This window comes from Dermatophagoides farinae, chromosome 4 (genome assembly GCF_024713945.1).
Source record: "Dermatophagoides farinae isolate YC_2012a chromosome 4, ASM2471394v1, whole genome shotgun sequence".
Classification (NCBI taxonomy): Eukaryota; Metazoa; Arthropoda; class Arachnida; order Sarcoptiformes; family Pyroglyphidae; genus Dermatophagoides; species Dermatophagoides farinae.
Window position 1 is genome coordinate 397,802 of NC_134680.1, and position 23,147 is coordinate 420,948.

Consider the following 23,147-nt stretch of genomic DNA (forward strand, 5'->3'; position numbering starts at 1 on the left):
TTTTTTACCGGTTTGAAACGAAATTTTTTTTTTGCCAAATGAATCGATCATTCAATCATAATAAATCCATTTCAATAATTGCTCATCATCCACCATCACCATCATCGGCTTTGTTACCGAAACCGGATATTCATCCCAATATTATTGGTGGTTGTGGTAGTGGTGGTGGTGGTGGTGGCCATAATTCTCGCAATTCCCGTTATCCATATCAATCGAATCCATGCACAACAATAACTTATGCACGAGCAGCAGCAGCAACAAAAACATCGACAAAAGATGTGTCGTCGAATCATCAAACAAACGGTGTCAGTGGTGGTGGTGGCCAACAATCCATAGAATTAGTAGAGAAAATTTTGAATCAAATTTCACTACATTTTCCACGTAATAATAATTATTATTCAAATAATTCATCATCATCATCATCGACGACACGAAATCATTCGAATCGATTAATGATTAATAATCGAAGCAGTAGTAATGGATCGAATAAAAATGGAAAATGTTATCCAAATCATATAATATTTACGAATAACAGCAACAGTAACAGTAATCATGCAAAGAAACGAAGACATCAAAATAATGTCCAAAAAAATGGCCAAACAATGATTGATACCGTAATGATAGACGGACAACAACAACAACATCATTGTCAGCAATGTGAATATCAATTTATAAATGGTCATATTGAATATAAAAATAAATGTCGAACATGTCAACGTAAAGAATTACAAATTGCCGCTGCTACTATCGCTACTACCGCTACTGCTGATGCTGTACATAGACGTCGTATTATTGGTGGTAATATAAATAATCGAACGTCATTATCATCATCATCTGAAACACGTCAACAACGACCATATACGAATGATGATGATGAATTACATAATCTGCAAACATTGATTGAACAATCGGTACAGAATCCAATAATTGAGCCAAGTACATGTGTAAATGTTAAAAAATATGAAGCTGTTGAAATTGTGTTTGATGAAAATATGATTGGTGTAATGCCTGTTGCTGTGGCCAAAAATGGTGATGATAATGGTGATAAGAATGATACAATGATGACAATCAATGATGGTGATGATGAAATGATGTTGATGGGGCAGGATAAAACTGAAACGACTACTATTATGACAAGTGAAACGGAAAATCACGACAACGATGATGATGAAGGCGACGAAGAATATGATGATGATGATGATGATGATGAACAAAGTTCAGAAAGATTCAATCACCAGAATCATAATCAACATTCCGAAAGAACTGAATTGGATGATTTTGAAATACCATTTTCGAATGTATTTCGTGGACAAAAAGGACGTATATTTACATTTGTAACACCAGTTGAACAACAAAAACAACAACAAGAGCAGCAACCATCATCATTAATGGAATCATCTGCGGAAGAGGAAGATTTATTATCTGAAGATCATAATAAAGATACAGTAGCAACAGCAACAGTAGCAGCGACAACAACAACAACAACAACATCACCACCACGAATACAAATGCTGTACAAACCATATGCTTATGATGATGAATTTGGTTTCGATGGACTTGATGGTAATAATAGCTATCTATATCGTTATATTGGTTATGTAAATCAAAATCATAATGATTTTGTGCGGCCAAGTAAAGAATTGCTTTTATTGTAAGTCTGTCTATCTGTGTGTGTGTAAATTGATAATTGATTTTTTTTTCTTATAATTTTCATAGTTTTCTCGGTCATCATCAAGAATCGATTGACAACAACGAAAACAATGACATTGATCTAAGTAATTATTATCGTAATCCAGAAGATGAAAATAATGATGATGATGAAAAGAAAGCGGAAAAATGTTATACAAAAGAAATTTTTTATAAAATATTGGAAAATTTATGCGAAAATGATCGTGCAACTATTAATGAATTATATCATTCATTTCATCGTAATATAAATTGTTTAAAATCATCATTGGATGAACAAAATGAACAAAATAATTGTCATCATCATTATTATAAACAACAAAGACATTCACCATTCTATGGTAATCCAATTATAAGTATTATAATGAAAACAAATGATGATGAAGAACAACAACAACAACAACAACAACAACAACGCGAACAAGAACAAGAAAAAGATGATAATAATCTGAATGATGGAACAGCAACAACAACAATCGTCAAACAACTACAGCGTCAAAAAAGAAAAGAAACTGAAATGATGCAGAAAAATTTACGACAAATATTGGGCACAAATTTTCAACAGTTTCAACCATATTATTTGACTGATGTTAATTTTGAAAATATTGTTTCAAACGTAACAACAACAACAACCATGACGAATACAGAAGATAATAATATGGCCACTATTGATAGTTTTGGTGGTGATCATAATGACATTGTTTAATGATGATGATGGAGAAAAACAATCATCATCATCATCATTAAACAATTGGGCATTAATTAGATGTTTTCATTTGTATGATATGAATAGATGAGAATTTGATGAAATTAAAATGAAAATAAATTTTATATTCAAAAAATTGTGATGAACACAAAACTATCGATGTAATTTAATTTGATAATTTTCATCCCTAAAAATGATGATATTTGTGATTTAGAGAAAAAATTTACTCAAGTTCAACAGGCATACACTTGTTTACATTATTATATTAACTCGATTGATTGATGATTGATTTTCATTTTCATTTCATTTATTGTGGTTATTTTATTCGAAATATATGATGAACGAAACTATCGATATGGAAAAAGGGCGGGCACAAGTTTTGTATATGTTGTTGTTGTTGGTGTCTTTCCTGTGTGTATATTTTATTCCTCTGTAGTGAATTCAATGACTGTCAAACATTTCATCATCTTCATTTTCAATTTTTATTTTGTCATTATCATCGATATTTTCAAAATCATCATATAATTCATCATCATCTTGTGCATCAAGTTCATCTCGAAGACGTTTATCTCGTTCCAGAATTTATTTCATTAACGAATTTCCATTTTTCAATCTTTTTTTGGCAAGAGTTTACTCAACTTTGAATCAACTTTATAAACTGAATTTTGATTCAATTCAATTCAATCAAAATGATTAGCCATCGTGATTATAAAGCTGGAGAAATAATCTCTGTTAATCCATCATTCGTACATGTTATTGTTGAAGATAAAAAGGGTAAATATTGTGATTATTGCTTGGCTCCAACAACGTAAGTGTTAAATTTTATTTGAATTGGATTATTCATTTTCGTTATTTTGTTAACAGCGGCGGTGCTACTGCATTGGGCAAATGTAGCAACTGTAAACACATGTATTATTGTGGAAAAGATTGCCAACGAAATGATTGGAAACAACATAAATACGAATGTAAAATTTTCAAGAAAAATTACGAAATTATTACATGCGGATTTGATCGAATCTTTTTACGGTTGTATTTGTTCGTAAAAAACAACCCTGAATGTGTTAATGAAAAGCAAAAATTTATTAACGATGAAAATTCAAACCGATGTTTCAATGATCTCCTTATGACAGATTGGAATCGAATTCAAAATGATTCATTTCGAATCAGGGATTTTGAATTTATATGTACAAAATTCCAATTTATGAAGATTGAATTCAATCGCACAGTATTATTTAAATTTTTTTGTAAAACTTGCACCAAATTCTTTCAGATTACAAATTATGAACTAGAAGAAGTAGGCTCAGGCCTTTATATTGCGGAATCACAAATCGGTCATTCATGTACACCGAACAGTGCACCACTGTTCAATGGTAACCAAATTGTAATGCGTGCTATCAAACCGATTAAATCTGGTACACAAATTACTGCCTGCTATGTGTATATAGCTGATTCAAGATATGATCGACAAGCAAAACTGGCTCAATACTTTGATATTACATGTGAATGTCAACGATGTAATTCAGTGGATTCAGTGAATTATCAATTAATAAAGGAATTTAATATAGCAATGGTTAACTTGTTTTTTGTGGACAAGTTCAAAGCTTATAAACTTGGTGTGGAAATACTATCAATGTTGCAATGGATTTCTACTGATTATCATCCGATAACAATTATATACACAATTTTTGTATTACAAATATGTTATGCAATTGCATTGGAAAATGGTGATAATGAACGTATCGGATTATCTGTTGCTGCAATGGCACAACATGTACGAATTGAACTTCCTGATGCATACAAAGAAATATTTGAAAATACCTATTTTAATCAACCAGAAGATGTAAAAATCACCATTATGAAAGCACTGACAAATGTTCATTAATAATCATCACATTCACATTTCAATTCTCTTCTCTTTTCCAATATTTTAATCATCGTTATATTTGGGCGTTAATTAGATGTGTTTGTTTTATATGTGTTTGTATTAATCTGTATTTTGAAATAATTTTGAAAAATTTGAATAAAAAATAAATTTCAAATCAATACTTGTTTACATTATTTAATTTCGTGTTTTTTCTTTATATATGAAATAAGAATTATAATCGTTATCGATATCGATTCCTTTTTGATTATTGATGATTGATTTTCATTTTTCATATATTGTGGTTATTTTATTCGAAATATATGATGAACGAAACTATCGATATGGAAAAAAGGTGGGCACAAGTTTTTTATATATTGTTGTTGTTGGTGTTTTTCCTGTGTGTGTCCTCTTTATTTCGAATTTCGAATTTCAATTCGTCTCATCTCATCACGAAAAAAGGATAAAATTAAAATTTCATCAACGAATTTCCATTTTTCAATCTTCTTTTGACAAAAATTGACTCAACTTTAAATCAACTTTATAAACTGAATTTTGATTCAATTCAATTCAATCAAAATGATTAGCCATCGTGATTATAAAGCTGGAGAAATAATCTCTGTTAATCCACCATTTGTACATGCTATCGATGAAGATAAAAAAGGTAAATATTGTGATTATTGCTTGGCTCCAACAACGTAAGTGTTAAATTTTATTTGAATTGGATTATTCATTTTCGTTATTTTGTAAACAGCGGCGGTGCTACTGCATTGGGCAAATGTAGCAACTGTAAACACATGTATTATTGTGGAAAAGATTGTCAACGAAATGATTGGAAACAACATAAATTCGAATGTAAAATTTTCAAGAAAAGTTACGAAATTATTACAGACGAATTTGATCGATTCTTATTACGGTTGTATTTGTTTGTAAAAAACAACCCTGAATGTGTTAACGAAAGGCAAAAATTTATTAACGATGAAAATTCAAACCGATGTTTCAATGATCTCCTCATGACAGATTGGAATCGAATGCAAAATGATTCATTTCGAATCAGCGATTTTGAAACTATATGTACAAAATTCCAATTTATGAAGATTGAATTCAATCGCACAGTACTATTTAAATTTTATTGTATAAGTTGCTCCAAATTCTTGAAGATTGTAAATTATGAACTGGAAAAATTAGGTGCAGGCCTTTATATTGCGGAATCACAAATCGGTCATTCATGTACACCAAACAGTGCACAACTGTTCAATGGTAACCAAATTGTAATGCGTGCTATCAAACCGATTAAATCTGGTACACAAATTACCGTCAGCTATGTGAATATGATTGAATCAAGATATGATCGACAAACAAAACTGGCTCAATACTTTAATATTACATGTGAATGTCAACGATGTAATTCAGTGGATCCAGTGAATCATCAATTATTAAAGGAATTTATAATGAAACTGGATATCTTGTATCTTGTGGACAAGTTCAAAACTTATAAACTTGGTGTGGAAGTACTATCAATGTTCCAATGGATTTATACTGATTATCATCCGTCATTAATTATATACAAAATTAATTTATTAAAAATATGTCATGCAATTGCATTGGAAAATGGTGATAATGAACGTATCGGATTATCTGTTGCTGCAATGGCACAACATGTACGAATTGAACTTCCTGATGCATACAAAGAAATATTTGAAAATACCTATTTTAATCAACCAGAAGATGCACAAATCACCATTATGAAAGCACTGGCAAATGTTGATTAATAATCATCATATTCACATTTCAATTCTCTTCTCTTTTCCAATATTTTAATCATCGTTATATTTGGGCGTTAATTAGATGTGTTTGTTTTATATGTGTTTGTATTAATCTGTATTTTGAAATAATTTTGAAAAATTTGAAGAAAAAATAAATTTCAAACCACAAACACTAAATGGCAGCAGCAGCAGCATTATTGGATTCATACAACGCAATCGCAAAATGAATTTTTTTTTTTTTTTTTTTTTTTGGTAGCCAATCAAATTTTGCCAAGTCGGTATTTTATTGGTCTCATTGTATTTGATATGGTATATGCCGGCCAACACACTCACACATTGCCTTCTACTGCCACCACCACCACCACCACCACTCTCACTCACATTTATTCAATCATCATCATCATTTTGGTTGATTTCGAATATTCTCGGCGTTTTTTCCTTCTGTTTTCCAATACAAAAAAAGCAAAGCTGACGTGTTGTTTTATTATTTGACAATTCATCAAAATTTATTCGATTCGATTCGATTTTTTTTCCATTTCAAAATCTGGTATAAATATAAATCTAATGATCAATTGAGGAAATAAATTTTTTACTTTCTCTCTATCTCTGTGTGTTTGTTATTCAGTTTGTTTCATATTCTAATTTCAACGCCATCGAAATCAACCTCAACCAGATCTCAAGTGATAGAATTTTGTTTTTGATATTGACGTTTTTTTTCGATGATAATAATCATGTCATCGTCATCGACGATTCGTTGTAAATTCACTTTTGCCATTCTGATTTCGGCATTGATTTTTTCTTCATTCCGTAAGTTTTTTTTTATTTTATTGACAGTTTGTTTAAATGTTTTGCGATTTTTTCTTAGATCTGGCCAGTTGTGAAGATATTCTTGATGATGAATTAAATTTAGATTCCGCTGCAACTGTTGACCAGGATTTTGGTGCACATCATGATGGTTCGAAAACCGATGATCAAGTGATTCAACGTGAAGAGGAAGCAATTAAATTGGATGGCTTGAGTGTTGCACAAATGAAAGAACTTCGTGAAAAGGCAGAAAAATTCCAATTTCAAGCCGAAGTAAATCGTATGATGAAATTGATTATTAATTCATTGTATAGAAACAAAGAAATTTTCCTTCGTGAACTTATATCGAATGCATCGGATGCATTGGACAAGATTCGACTGTTGTCATTGACTGATAAAGAAGTATTGGCCGCTACAGATGAATTATCGATACGAATTAAAGCAGATAAAGATAGTAAATTATTGCATATAACCGATACAGGTATTGGTATGACTAAAGATGAAATGGTCGCAAATCTTGGTACGATTGCTAAATCTGGAACGGCAGATTTTCTGAAAAAATTATCCGAAACCAAAGATGTACGTGAAATGAATGATTTAATTGGTCAATTTGGCGTTGGTTTTTATTCGGCATTCTTGATTGCTGATAAAGTTATTGTCACATCGAAATCAAATGATGATCCAGTACAACATATCTGGGAATCGGATGGTTCATCATTTACCATTGCCGAAGATCCACGTGGTCCTACATTGAAACGTGGAACATGTGTCACTTTGGTATTGAAAGAAGAAGCTAAAGATTATCTTGAGCAAGATACACTGAAAAATTTGATTCGTAAATATAGTCAATTTATTAATTTCAAAATCTATCTATGGGCTAGTCGTATTGAAACCACTGAAGAACCGATTGAAAACGAAGAACCAGAAAAAACCGAAGAAGATAAGCCAAAAACCACTGATGATGATGATGAAGCTAAAGTTGAAGATGTAAAAGATGACCAGGAAAAGAAACCGAAAACGAAAAAAGTTGAAAAAACCATTTGGGAATGGGAATTGATCAATACATCGAAACCGATTTGGACACGTAATCCTGCTGATATCACTGATGAAGAATATAATGAATTCTATAAATCAATGACACGTGATACACAGGATCCGTTGGCTAAAACACATTTTATTGCCGAAGGTGAAGTTACATTCCGTTCATTGTTATATGTACCAAAAGTGAATCCAACGGAAACATTGAATCGTTATGGAACACGTACTGATAATATTAAACTCTATGTTCGTCGTGTATTCATTACTGATGATTTTACTGATATGATGCCAAATTATTTGAACTTTATTCGTGGCCTAGTCGATAGTGATGATCTACCATTGAATGTATCACGTGAAACATTGCAACAGCATAAATTATTGAAAGTTATACGTAAAAAATTGGTACGAAAAGTATTGGATATGTTGAAGAAAATCTCTGAAGCTGATTATGAAACATTTTGGCGTGAATATAGTACAAATATTAAATTGGGCATTATTGAAGATAGTGCTAATCGTTCCCGTTTGGCTAAATTACTTCGTTTCCGTTCATCAAATTCATTGGATAAAATGATACCATTGTCTGATTATGTGAAAAGAATGAAAGAAAAACAAGAACATGTATATTATATTGCTGGCACATCATTGGATGAGGTCTCAAAATCACCATTCGTTGAACGTTTATTGAAAAAAGGTTTTGAAGTCCTATATCTCACCGATGCCGTGGATGAATATGCTATTTCAGCATTACCTGAATTTGAAGGTAAAAAATTCCAAAATGTAGCTAAAGATGGTCTGGACCTTTCATCGCAATCGGAACGTATGAAAGAAAAACAAGAACAATTGGAGAAAGAATTTGAACCGCTGAAAAAATGGTTCCAAGACCTATTGACGGAGAAAATATCAAAAGTTGTTGTATCACAACGATTACATGAATCACCATGTGCATTGGTTGCATCACAATTCGGTTGGACCGGTAATATGGAACGTTTAGCATTGTCGAATGCACATTCCAAATCCCAAGATACTATGCGTGATTATTATCTATCGCAAAAGAAAACAATGGAATTGAATCCACGTCATCCATTGATCAGAGAACTATTGCGTCGTATAGAAGAAGATAAAGAAGATCCAGTTGCCAAAAATATGGCCATGTTAGTCTATGAAACTGCCACATTGCGGTCCGGTTATCAATTGGGTGATACAACATCATTTGCACAACGTGTCGAGACATTACTTCGTAAAACATTGGGTGTTGATGAAAATGCTCAAGTCGATGATGATGATGATAACGATGTTGATGATTTTAATGATGTCGATAAAATGGATGATTCGGTAAGTGATTCTTAATTTGATCAAGTAGAAATTTTTTTATAAAATTTTAATTTCCAATTCAAATATAGGAAAACAACCAAGCCAAAGATGATGAATCTGTCAATGATGACCATGATGAACTGTAAAAAAAACAAGCAATTTCTCCGGTTTCTTCAAAAAATTTTTTTTTCAAAAATTGAATTTCCTTTTTTTTCTTTTTAATATTTAAAATATAAAATTTTTCAAATTTATTATCACAATTTATGTTTACAACAATTTGTCTAGAAAAAATTCATTCATTTGGTGTCACATGTCACATGCTGTAAATAAAAATTTAAATTTTTTTCTATTTCGATTTTAATTTTGATTTTTTTCTCACTTGTTTCGATTCAGTGATTGTTGTTGTTGTCATCATTGATTTTCTTTTATTTCGATGGATAATCATTTCAACTGGATCGTTTGGACCATCGCAAGTGGATGAATCAAGTGGCTGTAATTCACATTCATTCGATTCTTGATTCGACGATGATGATTGTTTATAAAAATTTAGACAACCTTTTAAACGAGAATCTCGATCCATACGATAGCATGCATTGTCCCCGGATTTTTCTGGTTGAATTTTATTCATTGAATAATAGAATGGCAGATCATTACCATCGATTGCTGTAAAATTGTATCCATAAGTTTGATTATTATCATCAATACAGGATGATGATGATGATGATCGAATAACATTCGGTCGACAATCATCTGTTCGATTTAGATAGATTTTCGTTCCATTCAACGTAGATGGATCAATCGTTTTCGGTACACGTATCAATATGAATTCTTCACAATTATCATTTTCATCTTCCACCAGTTTTTGAGTCATTTTTTTTTTTTTTTGATATAAATTTCAAAATTGTTTGTAAAAATCAAATGCTCATCACACACGTGATATATCAACAACGTTATTATGTCATTTATGAACAGGTCATTTTTGAGTTTGCGCAAATCACATCACACACTCACACTGCTCACACGTTTGCTTGGATTCCAATTTCCCTTTTCCTCTGTGAGACTCGTGCGTGTGTGTTTTGTTTTTTTCGTGATTTTATTTTGTGTAAATTTTTTGATTTTTCGATTAAATTTTCATCAATTTTCAACAAAAAAATGGAAGAAACTGAAGCTGTTCAAGTGCCGAAAAAAAGGACATTTAAAAAATATTCATATCGTGGTGTCGATTTGGAACAATTATTGGACAAATCCAATAAAGATCTGATGGAATTATTCCCGGCACGAGCCCGTCGTAAATTATCACGTGGAATGAAACGTAAACCAATGGCATTGTTGGCTAAATTGCAGAAAGCAAAAAAAGAAGCCGCTGCAATGGAAAAACCCGAAATAGTGAAAACCCATCTACGTGATATGATCATTCTGCCCGAAATGGTTGGATCAGTGGTTGGTGTTTATAATGGAAAAGTTTTCAATCAAGTGGAGATTAAACCCGAAATGATTGGACATTATTTGGGTGAATTTTCTGTCACCTATAAACCTGTAAAACATGGCCGTCCAGGTATCGGTGCTACACATTCATCACGTTTTATACCATTGAAATAGAAAATTCTTGGACAAAACAAAAAAACAATGATTTTTTTTTCTTTATAATTAAAAAAAAAAATTTTAAACATCCAAAAAAACATTGTGTAATTTGATTTTTTTTCTCACACCTTTTTAAATTCAATTCCATTGTTTCAATGATTGATGAATGAAATAAAAACAAAAAAATCTGATTCACACACACAAAAAAAAAATTGTAATTCTTGTTTTTGGGTTTTTTCCCCTGTACATGTGTCGGTTGGTGTCTGAGTCCATGAATCATTTCATTTTTTTTATGTCAAAAAATTCATCACCAGCCTGTAAACACCTTGACATCATTATCATCGATCGGTAAAACAATGAAAAATTTATTGCCAATAAAAACGATGGCAACCTCTCTCTTTCTCTACTTTTTTTCGGAAATTCCGGTCAATCAATTAATCATATGATTTCAATTGTTTTCTTTTTCGATACAGAGAAAAGATGTGTATATCCAGAAAAAAAATTCAATCACAGGGATGATCATTTGGAGAAAAAATGCAATAAAAAAAAATCCTTGAAATTTCTTGAATACATTGAATGATTTTGTAGAAAACAAAACAAACAAAAAAAAGAAAAGAAATGTAAAAAAATTCAATTATCGATTGCCCATTTTTTTTCTTCATCTTCAATAACAATGTTCGAACGGTTTTTGTCAAAGAAAAAATTGAAATTGAAACCCAATCATCATCAATAGAGTGAAAAATGGAAAAAACGCGTGATCACATCGATTGTTATCCATAGGATGTTGTTTGTCATATTCAAATTAGCAGTTTTCCTTCTTTGATTTCGATATTGCGAATCATCAATCGGCTTGTTTTCTATTTTGATTACATCTTTGTGAATGAAATAATATCACACATCATCATCATCATCACCACTACTACACTACGACTAACCAGTAATGGTTAGTTAATGTTTTGGCCACAATAACAGGTATTTTTGAAGATGATTCTATGATAGAAGAATCATTCAATGACTGCATAGTCTTGTCCATTGATATTTATGATCATACATGAGATGGATGTCCATTAATTTTTTCATTCATTCATTCACATTGAATGAATTTGAAAAATCTCTTTTTCATTTCGTATTTTGGTCGTTAAATAATTATAACGTAGCTGATATGATGATGATGATGAGAAAAATACAGTAGTCTAGCTGGTTTTTTCTTTTGTTCAATGAAGATGAAGATGATGATGATCGTGGTCGTCTTCGTCGTCATCATCATTGTAGACAAATCTTGATAATATAATAATAAATGATTATTATTATGTACTTTTCTTGTTTGGTCAAGTTTTGGGTTGATTCAAACTTATTGATGATGATAATCATTCATGATCATCAAATTTGTTCGATCGAATCAACGAATTAATAATTATTGAAATATTGTAATTCAATTATGAAGCTAATGTCGTCATTGTTGTTGTTATTGTTGTTGTTGTTGTTTATGACCAAATCTTTTTATTCAAACAATATTGGCCATTCGTCGATCACTATCCATCGCGATCACCAGCTTTTTTTTGTCCATTATTCTTTATCAATATATGACATTGATATGTCCATTTTTAAATAGATAAAAATAGCCAAAAAAACAATATTCGTCAACTTAATCGATTCGATTTTCGAACATCATCATCACTTCATTAGAAATCTAAACTACGCAACAAAACAACAAAAAAAGTTTTTCTGTAAAAAAATAAAATCTTCAATTAATTGATGAATAAATAGATCATTAAAATTACCTTTGTTATTCATTCATTCATCCATCATCAAACAATGATCGTCCAATCATCGACAACAACAACACAATGATCGAAAACAACGACGATGATGTTAATGATGATGATGATGATGGTGATGGCAATGACCAGAAATTAAGAAGGAAAAAAAATAAATTTTTGACCCGTATCGTGTATACAAAAACCATTTGATAATTTTGCTGTTTTTCTGTTTTATGATCACCATCGTCGTCGTCGTGGTCGACATTTTTAACACAATAACAATTTACTGGTTAGTTGATCTGTGTGTGTGTGTGTGTATGTCAATAGTTTTAATTGTTCCGGGTATATTGCCATTCACCTAAAAAAAAATTTTTAGAAAAAACATCAAAATCCAGGTTATTTGCATAACATTTATTACCTGTGACCACAAATAGATTTTGTGTGTCTGTAAATATTGAATTGAAAAAAAAGTGAATCCTTATTCATCATCGAATTCCAGTATTCATTATATTCGTTTGATTTTCATCTTCGTTTTGCTGTGTTTTGTTTTGTTTTGTTGATTGATCAATCTATCCATCATGTATGCATCATTTTCATTTATTTATCAGCTCACATCATCATCACCATTGTCTGTGATACGATCATCATTTCTATTATCGATGATAATTGTAATGAATTTGATATATCCAATACGAATGTTATCGAATAATGATGACAATGGCAATAATTCGATTCTTGTCAAACAACAGCAACTACAACACATGCATCTAAATAATATAATGGTTCATATGGATAATACGGATATTGAAAAAAATTCGATAACGGCAGCAACACGAGCTAGCTCGATTAATATGACAACCACAACATTATTATCCGAAACATTAGAATCGGTAGCGGCATTATTATTGTCCAAATCATCACCATCGACAACAAAATCTTTTTCATCATCATTATTATCATCAGCACCAAAATCAATATCGATAAAAGAACGTAATCGCCTTATACGAATGGTTGATAAAGTTGTAAAATTGGCAAATGAAATTCTTGATCTGAATTATACGACAACGGCAGCAGCTGATAATATGGCCATGTCGATAAACAATAATTCTGTGCAGGATTCTAATGAAAGAAATCTAGGTAAAACAATACCAACAGATTTATTTAATCCATGTCATTCAACAATTGATGTTGATTTGATTCATCATATCGACAATAATTATCGATATCGATTAGATCATACAAATGAATTGATTGATAATGTCAATGATGGTGATGATGATGATCCACGATTCAATAGACGTAAAAATCAAATTGGTTATGATCTTTTACAAGAAATGATTGAACGTTCGAATCATCTGAAAGGATTGGTTACCGATATGATTCGTAAAGTAAGTACATTCATTACTATCGATGTAGTCGCCCATTACTTAATGTTCATAATTTTTTTTACATTCGAATTTAAAAGAATCTTATAAAAGATTGTCTTAGACTTAAAATACCGAATATATTTCGATTACCAGATCCACCACATAATGTAAGTTTTTGATCGATAATTAATTGATTAAATGATTGATTGGTTTTTCGTTTTGTCCATATAGAATATGTCAAAATCGATGATTATAATCTATCAAACATTGGCAAATCAAACGGCACATTTATATTCATTATGGAATCAACATCGGCGATATTCGGATCAGAAACAACAAAATCCATTGAATGATTGTTGGTTTTATCGGCATCATGTTGAAATGATTGCAACGAAACAACAACAACGAAAACGACAACGACAATCGAATACTGGTGATACGATGATACCGGGTTCGGTGGATAACCATAATGATGATGGTCAAACAATGGCAATTGCAACAAGAATAAAAGAAAAACGATTAATGACACAAGAAAATTTCTTTGCCGTTAGTGATAATTTACGTAGTCTATTATGTTACCTGAATCAAGCAATACATTTGTTTCAAATACCAGTACCGATTGAACAAATAATTCACCAGGTATTATCACATGGTATCGATTCTATCGAACGGCAACAACGATCCTGTTCAAGACAATCGATATTCGAATGTCAATTGATGCGTGATGCTGTACAATTGTTGAATGATCTGGAACAATTTCTTCGTAATGAATCACATCGTTTTTTGGCAACAACGACAAAATAATTTTGTTTGTTTGTTTGTTTGTTTACACGATGTAAATATTGATTTGAAATTCAAACATCAGCTGTTTTTGTTTATTTATTTATTTTTTTTCGAAAATTATCATCATAATCACCCACATTATTCATTTTTATTCATTCGGATGAAATTAAGAGAAAAAAACGACAATTTTTTTATGCTCATTCATTTGTGTGTGTGTGTATGCGTGTGAGAATAATGAGAATGTGTGTAATGTTGTTGTTTTGAAGATAAACCAGATGATGATGATGAGAATATGACAAATATCGATAGTTTCGTTCAGAAAAAAAGGGTGATGTAGCTTGTTTGTTTGTTTTGTTTTGTTTTGTTCAATCAATCAATTATATTCATTTTTTAGTCCCGGCTAAACAACGAATGATGAATATTCGTAGATCTATTATCTCTCTATGTGGATGGGTGTGTACATGCTGGATGTATTACAATGATGAATGGTATGTAAACAGGATTATGAGAGAGAGAGAGAAAAAAAAATTGAATTTCAAAATGAAAAAAATAGTGCATGTGTGTGTGTGTGTGATGAATAATAATTTAACAGGTAAGCAGCATTAACAACAATTAATTAAATAGGAGATAATAAATCATTAAGGTAAAAAGAATGACAATAACAATGATGATGATGATGATTTGGTTGATGAAAATGGTTGCTCATGATATGATTTAGGAATGTTCAGAAAAAAATTAAGGAATATCCAGAATTTATGATGATTTCATCAGATTGATTGATTATCGATTATCGATTATCGATTTGATTCGAATCCGGTGGGAAATGATGTTGTGTTTTATTCAAACAAACAGACAGACAAAAAAAAATGATGTGAATGAATTAAAATCAAAAATTGTGTGTATACAATCAATATTTTGTTGACTATATTATTTTGACCGTCGATATTGTCGTCGTTGTTGTTGTTGTTGTTTATCGATTAACATCTATTAGTAATTTCATCAGCATTATCATCACTACCTTTTGCATGATATATTAATGATAATGAATTTTTTAAATCTTCAATATAATTTCTTAATACAGAACGATAACGTTGATGAAAACGTGACAATACAGCCGTATCAGTTAGGCCATTATTGGTTGTATGTGTTTTTAATTGTTGACATTCGTGTTCAAAATTTGCACAACGTGCAATATAAATTAATTTTTTAATAATATCCTCTTTTAAATGATGTAGCACCTGTTCTAAACGTTCTAATTTGTTTAATTGTTTTAATTTTCTTTGTTTACGTTCACTTTCATGTAAATGATGATATAATTGTTGTTGATGATGTTGTTGTTGCTGCTGTTGTTGTTGTGGGCCACCACCATTCATAGTGTCATTGCCAATTGCATAATTTTCTTGCATCAAACTAAGACGATTTAAATGTTGTGTCATTTTTTCAAAAATTTGTCTATATATTGATTCAATCTATATATATATAAAAAAATGAAAATGATGATTAGGGTGAAAATAGTGGCCAAAAAAAAAAAAAAAAAATGAATTCCATTGGGGTTTTTTTTTCTTCTATGGATCACACACGCACACACAAATAATTTCTGGTGCTATATTGCGCGGTGGCGAATTTTGAAAAAAAACTGTTGTTAAGAATTCAAAAAAAAATTTCTTTTTTTATTCTTTTTTTACTCTCTCTCTCTCTCAAAGATCAGATTCTCAACAACAACAACAGGAAAAAAATTCCAGTTTGTCAGTTAAATCTCGGATTACATAAAACACAAATCCATGACATCCAAAATGTTATCATTATAATCATCATCCATTGGTTTGTTCCATCAAAAATCATCCATAAATCCAATATAATCTATACACACACGTAAAGGTGTCATATGTTCTTTTTTTGTGGATTTGTGTGTGTAGGGGGTACCATACACACACACACACACACACACACACACACACAGGAGTCATATTTTACTGTTGTTGAAAAAAAAAATAAAAAAAAATCTTTCTACCTACCTACCTACTACCTAAATTAAATTAAATTTAAAAAAACAAAAAAAAAAAATAAAAATTTAACACCTAAACCACCACACATCACCACCATTATCTATCGTATTTCCTTTCACATATGACGTAAATGAAAATTCAAAAAAAAAACTGTTAGGAAATCTGAGATTTGATGGATAACGCACCAACACCACTCTCTCTCTCTCTCTCTCTCTCTCTCTGTCTCTCTCTGTCTACCCATTTATCAGTTTTCAGATTGTCTGGTTGAATAAAAATTGGTATTTTTCACCACACACAATTCATTACTTACCGGATTTTTGTTTCCATTATTATTTTCATTACGTTTTTCTTTTTGATTCTGATTCTGATGATGATGATGATGGTGATGGTGATGTTGATCCAATTGATTATTATTATGATGATAACGTTTCCATAATATTCTTATACTTTCATCATGATCACCATTTTGTTGTTGTTGTTGTTGTTCATAATCTAATAATCTATTTGCATCATCATTGTAACCACCATTACGTGGATAATTATTTCTATTTCTATTTCTATTTCTATTTTCATTGTGATATGGAAAATCTTTTTCAATCAAATCATCGGTCACTTGAAATGTACCGGTAGTTGTTGGTGATGATGGTGGTGGCTTACGAATATGGCCACTATTTCGTTTTGATTTATCAGCATCCTGTGTGTGTTTGTGTTTATTTGGTTGATCATGATAAGTAATGTGAAAATAGACAATTTTTAATCTATACTTACAGGTAATTGATTATAAACCAAACAAATTGAATATTGAATATAAGTTTGTAATTCTTCACTTAATCTAGTACGATTACAAAGGGTACTGCCACCACCAGCGCCACCACTGGCACCACCACTGGCGCCACCACCACTATTACCAAATTGTCCCATACGTTTTAATATTCCTTTTGATTGGCAGCTATAGAATAAATTTTCATAACGTAATTCTGGTGGCGATGATGATGACGATGATGATGGTGATTGATCAATCATCGGTATCATTTCAATCATTGGCATCATTGAACGATGATCAACACCAAATAATAGCCAACAATAAAATGTATAGAATATTAATGGTAAAAATGATGATAAAAATCCTGACAATAAACGATAATAAAAGGGTTAAATTTCATTTTTTTTTTTGTTCTTACAAATTTTACTTAAAACTTACTTTGAAATATTTGCATCCTGATTTTTTTTTTCTTTGACTAGGAATTTTTTTTTTTTTTTTTGTTCAGAAAATTTCAAACAATAAAAACGGTTGTGAAATTTCGATTGAAAACAGAACAAAATCAAAATTTTTTTTCTTCTTCTTGTTTCGATCGAATATCAAAATGAATTGTATTTAAATTCTCGAGGAAATTCTGTAATTCAATTAAAATATTTTTCATTTATTGTTGTTGTTTTTTTGTTGCAGAATATTATTGGCGGAAATAAAAGTGTTAATAACACTATGTGTGTATGGATGATGATTGATCGTTTGATGAAGAATGGAATGTTTCAAAAAAAAAGAACCAGAAAATAAATGATGACAATTCCAAACCAAAAACAATATCGGTATTTATATATAAAAAAAAGTGAGAAAATTTTTTTTTTCACATGATTATTATCTACGTTTTACACACACACGCTTATGATGATGTCTGCTGCTTTATATAATATAATCAGGCATTATTGCCGCAATTTTTATTTCAAAAAAAAAAAAAAAAAAATTTGTCGGAAGCTGCTGCTGCATTTTTATTTTGACAAAAAAAAAACAATCTGGTGACAAATTGATGACAATGGTGATAAAAAGGTGGAGCCAAAGATTGATTTTAATTTTGTTGTTGTACACAACACAACCATTGTTGCATTGTTGATCGCAGAAACTTTGGATCGAATGAAAAAAAAAATGAAAAATTTTCTTCGTTGGATTATTGTTCTGAACAACAACAACAACAAAAAGATGAGAAACAAAAGAATATTCTTAGGTGCCGGGTTTTTATCATGATTTAAAAGTAGGTGGCACTTGCCATTGTAATGCTGGTGGTGGTGTTGGCGATGATGTCGGTGTTAACAATGGTAGTGGTAAAACTGAAAAAAATTCACGTTCCAAAAGGATTAACATGATGTTGATGGTGGTGGGCGTGTATTTGGCGATGATGATGATGATGACTTCAGATACGTCAAAAGGTTATTTGGAAATTCTTGTTTTTTTTTTGAAAAAATTTTATTTTCTGATTTTTTTTTTTTTTGTTTTTGACATTAAAATTTTTTTCACAAATCAAAGAAAAACAAAACAAAAGAAAATTTTCGTTTGTGCTTTTGTTTTCTTTTTTTTTTATTTGTTATTTAAAAAATTCTGGATTTAAAGATTAGATTATTTCAAGAGATGAAGAGAGAGAAGGACAGAATATTCTGTTGATAAGCCAAGTGATTATCTGGTGGAAAAAAAGAAAAGATTTTTGCATTTTTTTTCACCAAAAAACCCAAAAATAAAGTAGGAGTAGACGTCATTTGTTGTTGTTGTTGTCGTTGTCGTTTTTGTTGTTGTTGTGGATATAATTTGTCAACATGATCATCATTCTTTCCATTTTTAACTATCAAATCATCCAGCAAAAAACAAAAAATAAAAGAATTCAATCGAATGAAAGAGAAAAAAAAATGTTAAAGAATTTTTCCGCAATCAAATTCCTTGAATAATGGTGATGGTGATAATAAAAATAGACATGATAGATATGTCACAGAATTATGATTTTTATACGTAAATCGATTTGTGATCAATACTGGAGATGTCAAGGATTATTTCCGGTTATGTTGAACACACACACACACACACACATAAACAAACACGTAATGGATGTGGTCTTTGATCATTTCAAATCGTAATGGCTCTGTTTTGTAGATTGTTACAATCAAATCAAGCAACAAGTGTTGTTGTGTTGTTTGAATATAATTCACATTTGTTCATAAACTTTATTCTTCTCTAATCAAGTTGGTTTCATCGCTGCTGATTGGTGATTCAGTCACTGGATCGTGTGTGCATACACACACACACACTGAACTCTATGGTATTGCAATAATCATGAACAAGAGTCAATCACACACTGTGTGTGTGTGTCTGTTGCGAATGAATATATACATACCGCCCCAAAAAAAAAATGAAGAAATTTTTGAATGAATGAAATCAGCTCAATCCAATTCAATTTAATGAATGAATATGATACACCAATGAGAGAGAGAGAGAGAAAAAAAAGGCTAATAAACTTATTGGCATTGAGATTTTCTCTGTGTGTCTCTGTGTATAAGAAAATAGCGTCAACTTTTTTTTCGTTGTTAAACAAAAAAAAAACCAAAATGAATCTTCAATTCCATGTCCAACAACAGATATAGGATGGCGAAATAGGAGAAAAAACATTTAACCCTTTTATTTCCCGATTCAAATCCGGATTAAATAGTGTGCAACAACAGCAACAAAAATTCATTGATTAATTAGATTTTTAATTATACACAATTTCAATCAAGTCTAGTGATTTTTTTTGTTCGAATTTTCTCTCGCAATCGTTTGAAAATTCAGGAATTGTGGTCATGGTTGTCATGTTTTATTTTATTTTATTTTTTGATGCTATTTCTGCAAAGAAAAATGATGAATTCAATTCTTGGAAATGGAAATATCCAATTCAAGAAAAAAAAAGGTTAATTACAGTCTATTTTTCTTTCTCACACACTTTTTTTATCGAATTTTTCCTGAAAATTTCCCACTTTCACACCCACAACATCAGATGGGCGTTTTCAGTCATTCACATATATATTGATATGTAATGAGAATCCGATTTGTAATGGTATGTAGAATTGATTGATTGATTGATTCAAACGGTAACAGAACTAACTTGTGATCTGTGTGTGTGTGTGTGTGTGTGAAAAAATTCCAAGAAATCCAATCATTTCAAGACAAAATCGCTGTTTTTATGTTGTTTTTTGTTGTTGTTGTTGTTGTTCACTTAATAATAAAAAAAAACATCCTTCATCATCATCATCATTTCGTTGAACTTTGGCCCCATTTTTTTTTCTTCAATGTTTTTTCTTTTCGTAAACGAGAGATTGTCGTAATAAAAACAAACGACGACCACAACAAAAAAACGAATTTTATTTCATTTCATTTCATTTTTTTTTTTTTTGATGTTCCAAGAATTTGTTGTTGAAATCAATATACTATAGATGCGAATTGAAAGTGTTAATACAAGGGGATGGGGGGAGGAGGCCAATATCAAATGTGTGCGTGTGTCAATGTCTGTTGTTTTTGTTGTCATTATAGGTTTCAAATAAACAAACAAACGATCTTGATGATGATGATGATGACGATTTAACAATTTTTTTTTTTTTTTTTTGAATCGAACACCATTATATGCTCTGTTTGTCTCTCTCTCTCTCCTTGTAAATGCTTATCAAACAAAAAAACATAGGCAGGCAAGCAGGCAGGCAGAAGGCGTCGTTCTTTTGGCTTTTTGGCATTTTTAGTTTTCTTGAACAAATGAAAAATCGGCGTCTTTTTTGTTGTTGTTGTTTCTGTTGTTGCTGTCGATGGTGATGAATAATCCTTGCGGTCTTTGACTTTTTTTTTGTAAATTTCCCGATTTTTTTTTTTTGGTTCAATTTCATTGTCATGATAACCAAAGCAGAGAGAGAGAGAGAGAGAGCTTAACACTGTGTGTGAGCACATCAAACAAGCTGCTATTTAATCACCGATGATGATGATGATGATGCTGAACGAAAGTTGGGTCCTGGAGAGAGAGAAAAGAAACGAAAAAACCCATAAATTACAACACTACTACCACCATCCGATATCAAAAGTTTATCAGTTTGGTTTCTTTTCTATTGTATATTTCATGAAATGAAAGATGCGGACGATGACCCATTAATATAATAATAATATAATGTAAAATGGTAAGCACGCGTTACGATTTTGTTAATTTCTTGGAAAAGTAAAATTTTCCTCTCTTCTATCTTCAAGTTTCTTTCAAAAAAAAAGAACTGATTAAAATTGATCCAGGTTTTTTTTTCTCTGCTTCAGATTACATCCATGAATGATCGATGTTTGAAATGAAATGAAATGAAAAAATAAAACATACCGTTTACATGGAAGTAGTCGTAATAAACACCTGGCATATTTTTATCCAAAAAAAAAAAAATTTAGATTTTTGGATCGATCCAAAAATTTCCGATTTTCTTTTTACCGTAATCACACCCGTTTGTTTTTTATTGTTGTTGTTGTTCCGAGCCTTTCTTTTTTTTACCGTTAAATAAATTGAATGATTTTTTTTTCATGGGAAAAATTCCCGGTGGAAGAATTTAAGATAAAAACAAAACAAACAAAAAGAAAATTTCCCAAACAAAACAGAATCCATTTCCGTATCATTTATTGAATCATCATGGTACACGACAGAATTTTATTTTATTCTCTTCTAAACACACATAGAATTCAGAAAAAAAAATCTAAGAATTTTTTTTTCAAAAAATTTTCTTTCCGGGAATATTTCCCTAGAAAGTTTTATTTTTGATTTAGTAATGATTTCATTTTTCGGATATCCGACAACCACTTAGATGTTGATGTCAGTGCGTTGGTTTTTATCATTTTTGTTTGCAATAATAATCACTTTATGATGATGATAATCTATTTGATATAAAAAAACAAACACACTCGCATACACACGGACACATTTTATTGAATCTGGTAGTTTGTTTGTTTTTTTTTTATTGATAAAAACAATTGAAGATCACTGGATACAAACAAGCAGCTAACCAGCCAACCAACTACTGCATGTTAATGAATTTAGATTCTAACAAAAAAAAAAAAATTCTTCATTCATGTTTTCAATGTAAAAGTATAAAGAAAAAATTGAGCAATAAAAGTTGCAATTACATCATTTATGACTCATTCATATTTTATTCTGTATGAGAATGACTCATCTATCATTGTGTTCAGTGTGTGTGTGTGTGTGTGATTCATTCATCAATTCCGCTGCAAATACACGCACACATTTGGTTGATTGTTTGACATAATCATAAAATTGTGATTTTCCTGTTGATTATGGCACGTAATATTTGTTGATCATACACACACACACACACACACATGTACAAAATTCTTTCTTTTTTTTGTGCCTCATTCACTAATCATTCAGATTAGACAGGTTAATCTCTTAAATTGACAATAATAATCACAAGAAAATCACTTTAAATATTTTTTTTGACGTAATCAATAACAATGTTTTTTTTGTGCGGAAAGATCCACTCAAAAAAAAAAAAAAAAAATACCACCGGGTGATACACACAGGTAATTTTTGGATGATTTGTAAACGAAAAAACAATTTCAATTTTACCGTTACACTGATGACACACTCGCACACAAACAGGTGTGTTGAGGGAGGGAAACAATTTTTTTTTTCCACTGTCCCTGTTTACCTGTTGA

The 23,147-nt window shown here is 30.7% G+C and overlaps 7 protein-coding genes and 1 long non-coding RNA gene across 10 annotated transcripts; 5 read left to right on the forward strand and 3 right to left on the reverse strand.

Moving 5' to 3' along the window:
- Positions 1–23: 23 nt before the first annotated feature.
- On the forward strand, positions 24–11,147 carry RpS15 (ribosomal protein S15). The gene is made up of 3 exons (XM_075730851.1): positions 24–1,651; positions 1,717–2,102; positions 10,350–11,147. Exons 1-3 carry the CDS (start codon positions 39–41, stop codon positions 10,769–10,771), a joined length of 2,421 nt encoding a protein of 806 aa, XP_075586966.1. The 5' UTR covers positions 24–38; the 3' UTR covers positions 10,772–11,147.
- LOC124490428 (histone-lysine N-methyltransferase SMYD3) lies at positions 2,817–4,424 on the forward strand. Its single transcript, XM_047052921.2, has 2 exons — positions 2,817–3,200; positions 3,257–4,424. The coding sequence occupies exons 1-2, from the start codon at positions 3,082–3,084 to the stop codon at positions 4,272–4,274; spliced, it is 1,137 nt and encodes a 378-aa protein (XP_046908877.2). The 5' UTR covers positions 2,817–3,081; the 3' UTR covers positions 4,275–4,424.
- Positions 4,640–6,196, forward strand: LOC124490427 (histone-lysine N-methyltransferase SMYD3). Its single transcript, XM_047052918.2, has 2 exons — positions 4,640–4,951; positions 5,008–6,196. The coding sequence occupies exons 1-2, from the start codon at positions 4,833–4,835 to the stop codon at positions 6,023–6,025; spliced, it is 1,137 nt and encodes a 378-aa protein (XP_046908874.2). The 5' UTR covers positions 4,640–4,832; the 3' UTR covers positions 6,026–6,196.
- Positions 6,143–9,521, forward strand: Gp93 (heat shock protein 90 Gp93). Its single transcript, XM_047052914.2, has 3 exons — positions 6,143–6,826; positions 6,885–9,193; positions 9,262–9,521. The coding sequence occupies exons 1-3, from the start codon at positions 6,739–6,741 to the stop codon at positions 9,316–9,318; spliced, it is 2,454 nt and encodes an 817-aa protein (XP_046908870.2). The 5' UTR covers positions 6,143–6,738; the 3' UTR covers positions 9,319–9,521.
- LOC124490431 (uncharacterized) lies at positions 9,284–10,082 on the reverse strand. The gene is made up of 2 exons (XM_075730878.1): positions 9,552–10,082; positions 9,284–9,492 (listed from the first exon to the last, which is right to left on the reverse strand). Exons 1-2 carry the CDS (start codon positions 10,041–10,043, stop codon positions 9,469–9,471), a joined length of 516 nt encoding a protein of 171 aa, XP_075586993.1. The 5' UTR covers positions 10,044–10,082; the 3' UTR covers positions 9,284–9,468.
- LOC142597519 (uncharacterized) lies at positions 11,099–13,832 on the reverse strand. The gene is made up of 3 exons (XR_012832227.1): positions 12,932–13,832; positions 12,535–12,871; positions 11,099–12,478 (listed from the first exon to the last, which is right to left on the reverse strand). It is a non-coding gene; the product is annotated as an uncharacterized LOC142597519 (long non-coding RNA).
- LOC124491276 (uncharacterized) lies at positions 12,260–14,860 on the forward strand. 3 transcript variants are annotated; one of them, XM_075730861.1, is made up of 4 exons: positions 12,467–13,650; positions 13,747–13,901; positions 13,979–14,047; positions 14,112–14,860. In XM_075730861.1, the coding sequence occupies exons 1-4, from the start codon at positions 13,092–13,094 to the stop codon at positions 14,682–14,684; spliced, it is 1,356 nt and encodes a 451-aa protein (XP_075586976.1). In that variant the 5' UTR covers positions 12,467–13,091; the 3' UTR covers positions 14,685–14,860. The 3 variants fall into 3 exon arrangements, with proteins under 3 accessions (XP_075586974.1, XP_075586976.1, XP_075586975.1); XM_075730859.1 differs by having other exon boundaries at positions 12,260–13,901; XM_075730860.1 differs by lacking the exon at positions 13,979–14,047 and having other exon boundaries at positions 12,467–13,901.
- Positions 14,785–18,240, reverse strand: LOC124490432 (uncharacterized). Its single transcript, XM_075730863.1, has 4 exons — positions 17,871–18,240; positions 17,438–17,796; positions 16,980–17,363; positions 14,785–16,132 (listed from the first exon to the last, which is right to left on the reverse strand). Exons 1-4 carry the CDS (start codon positions 17,884–17,886, stop codon positions 15,641–15,643), a joined length of 1,251 nt encoding a protein of 416 aa, XP_075586978.1. The 5' UTR covers positions 17,887–18,240; the 3' UTR covers positions 14,785–15,640.
- Between the last annotated feature and the right edge of the window lie 4,907 nt (positions 18,241–23,147).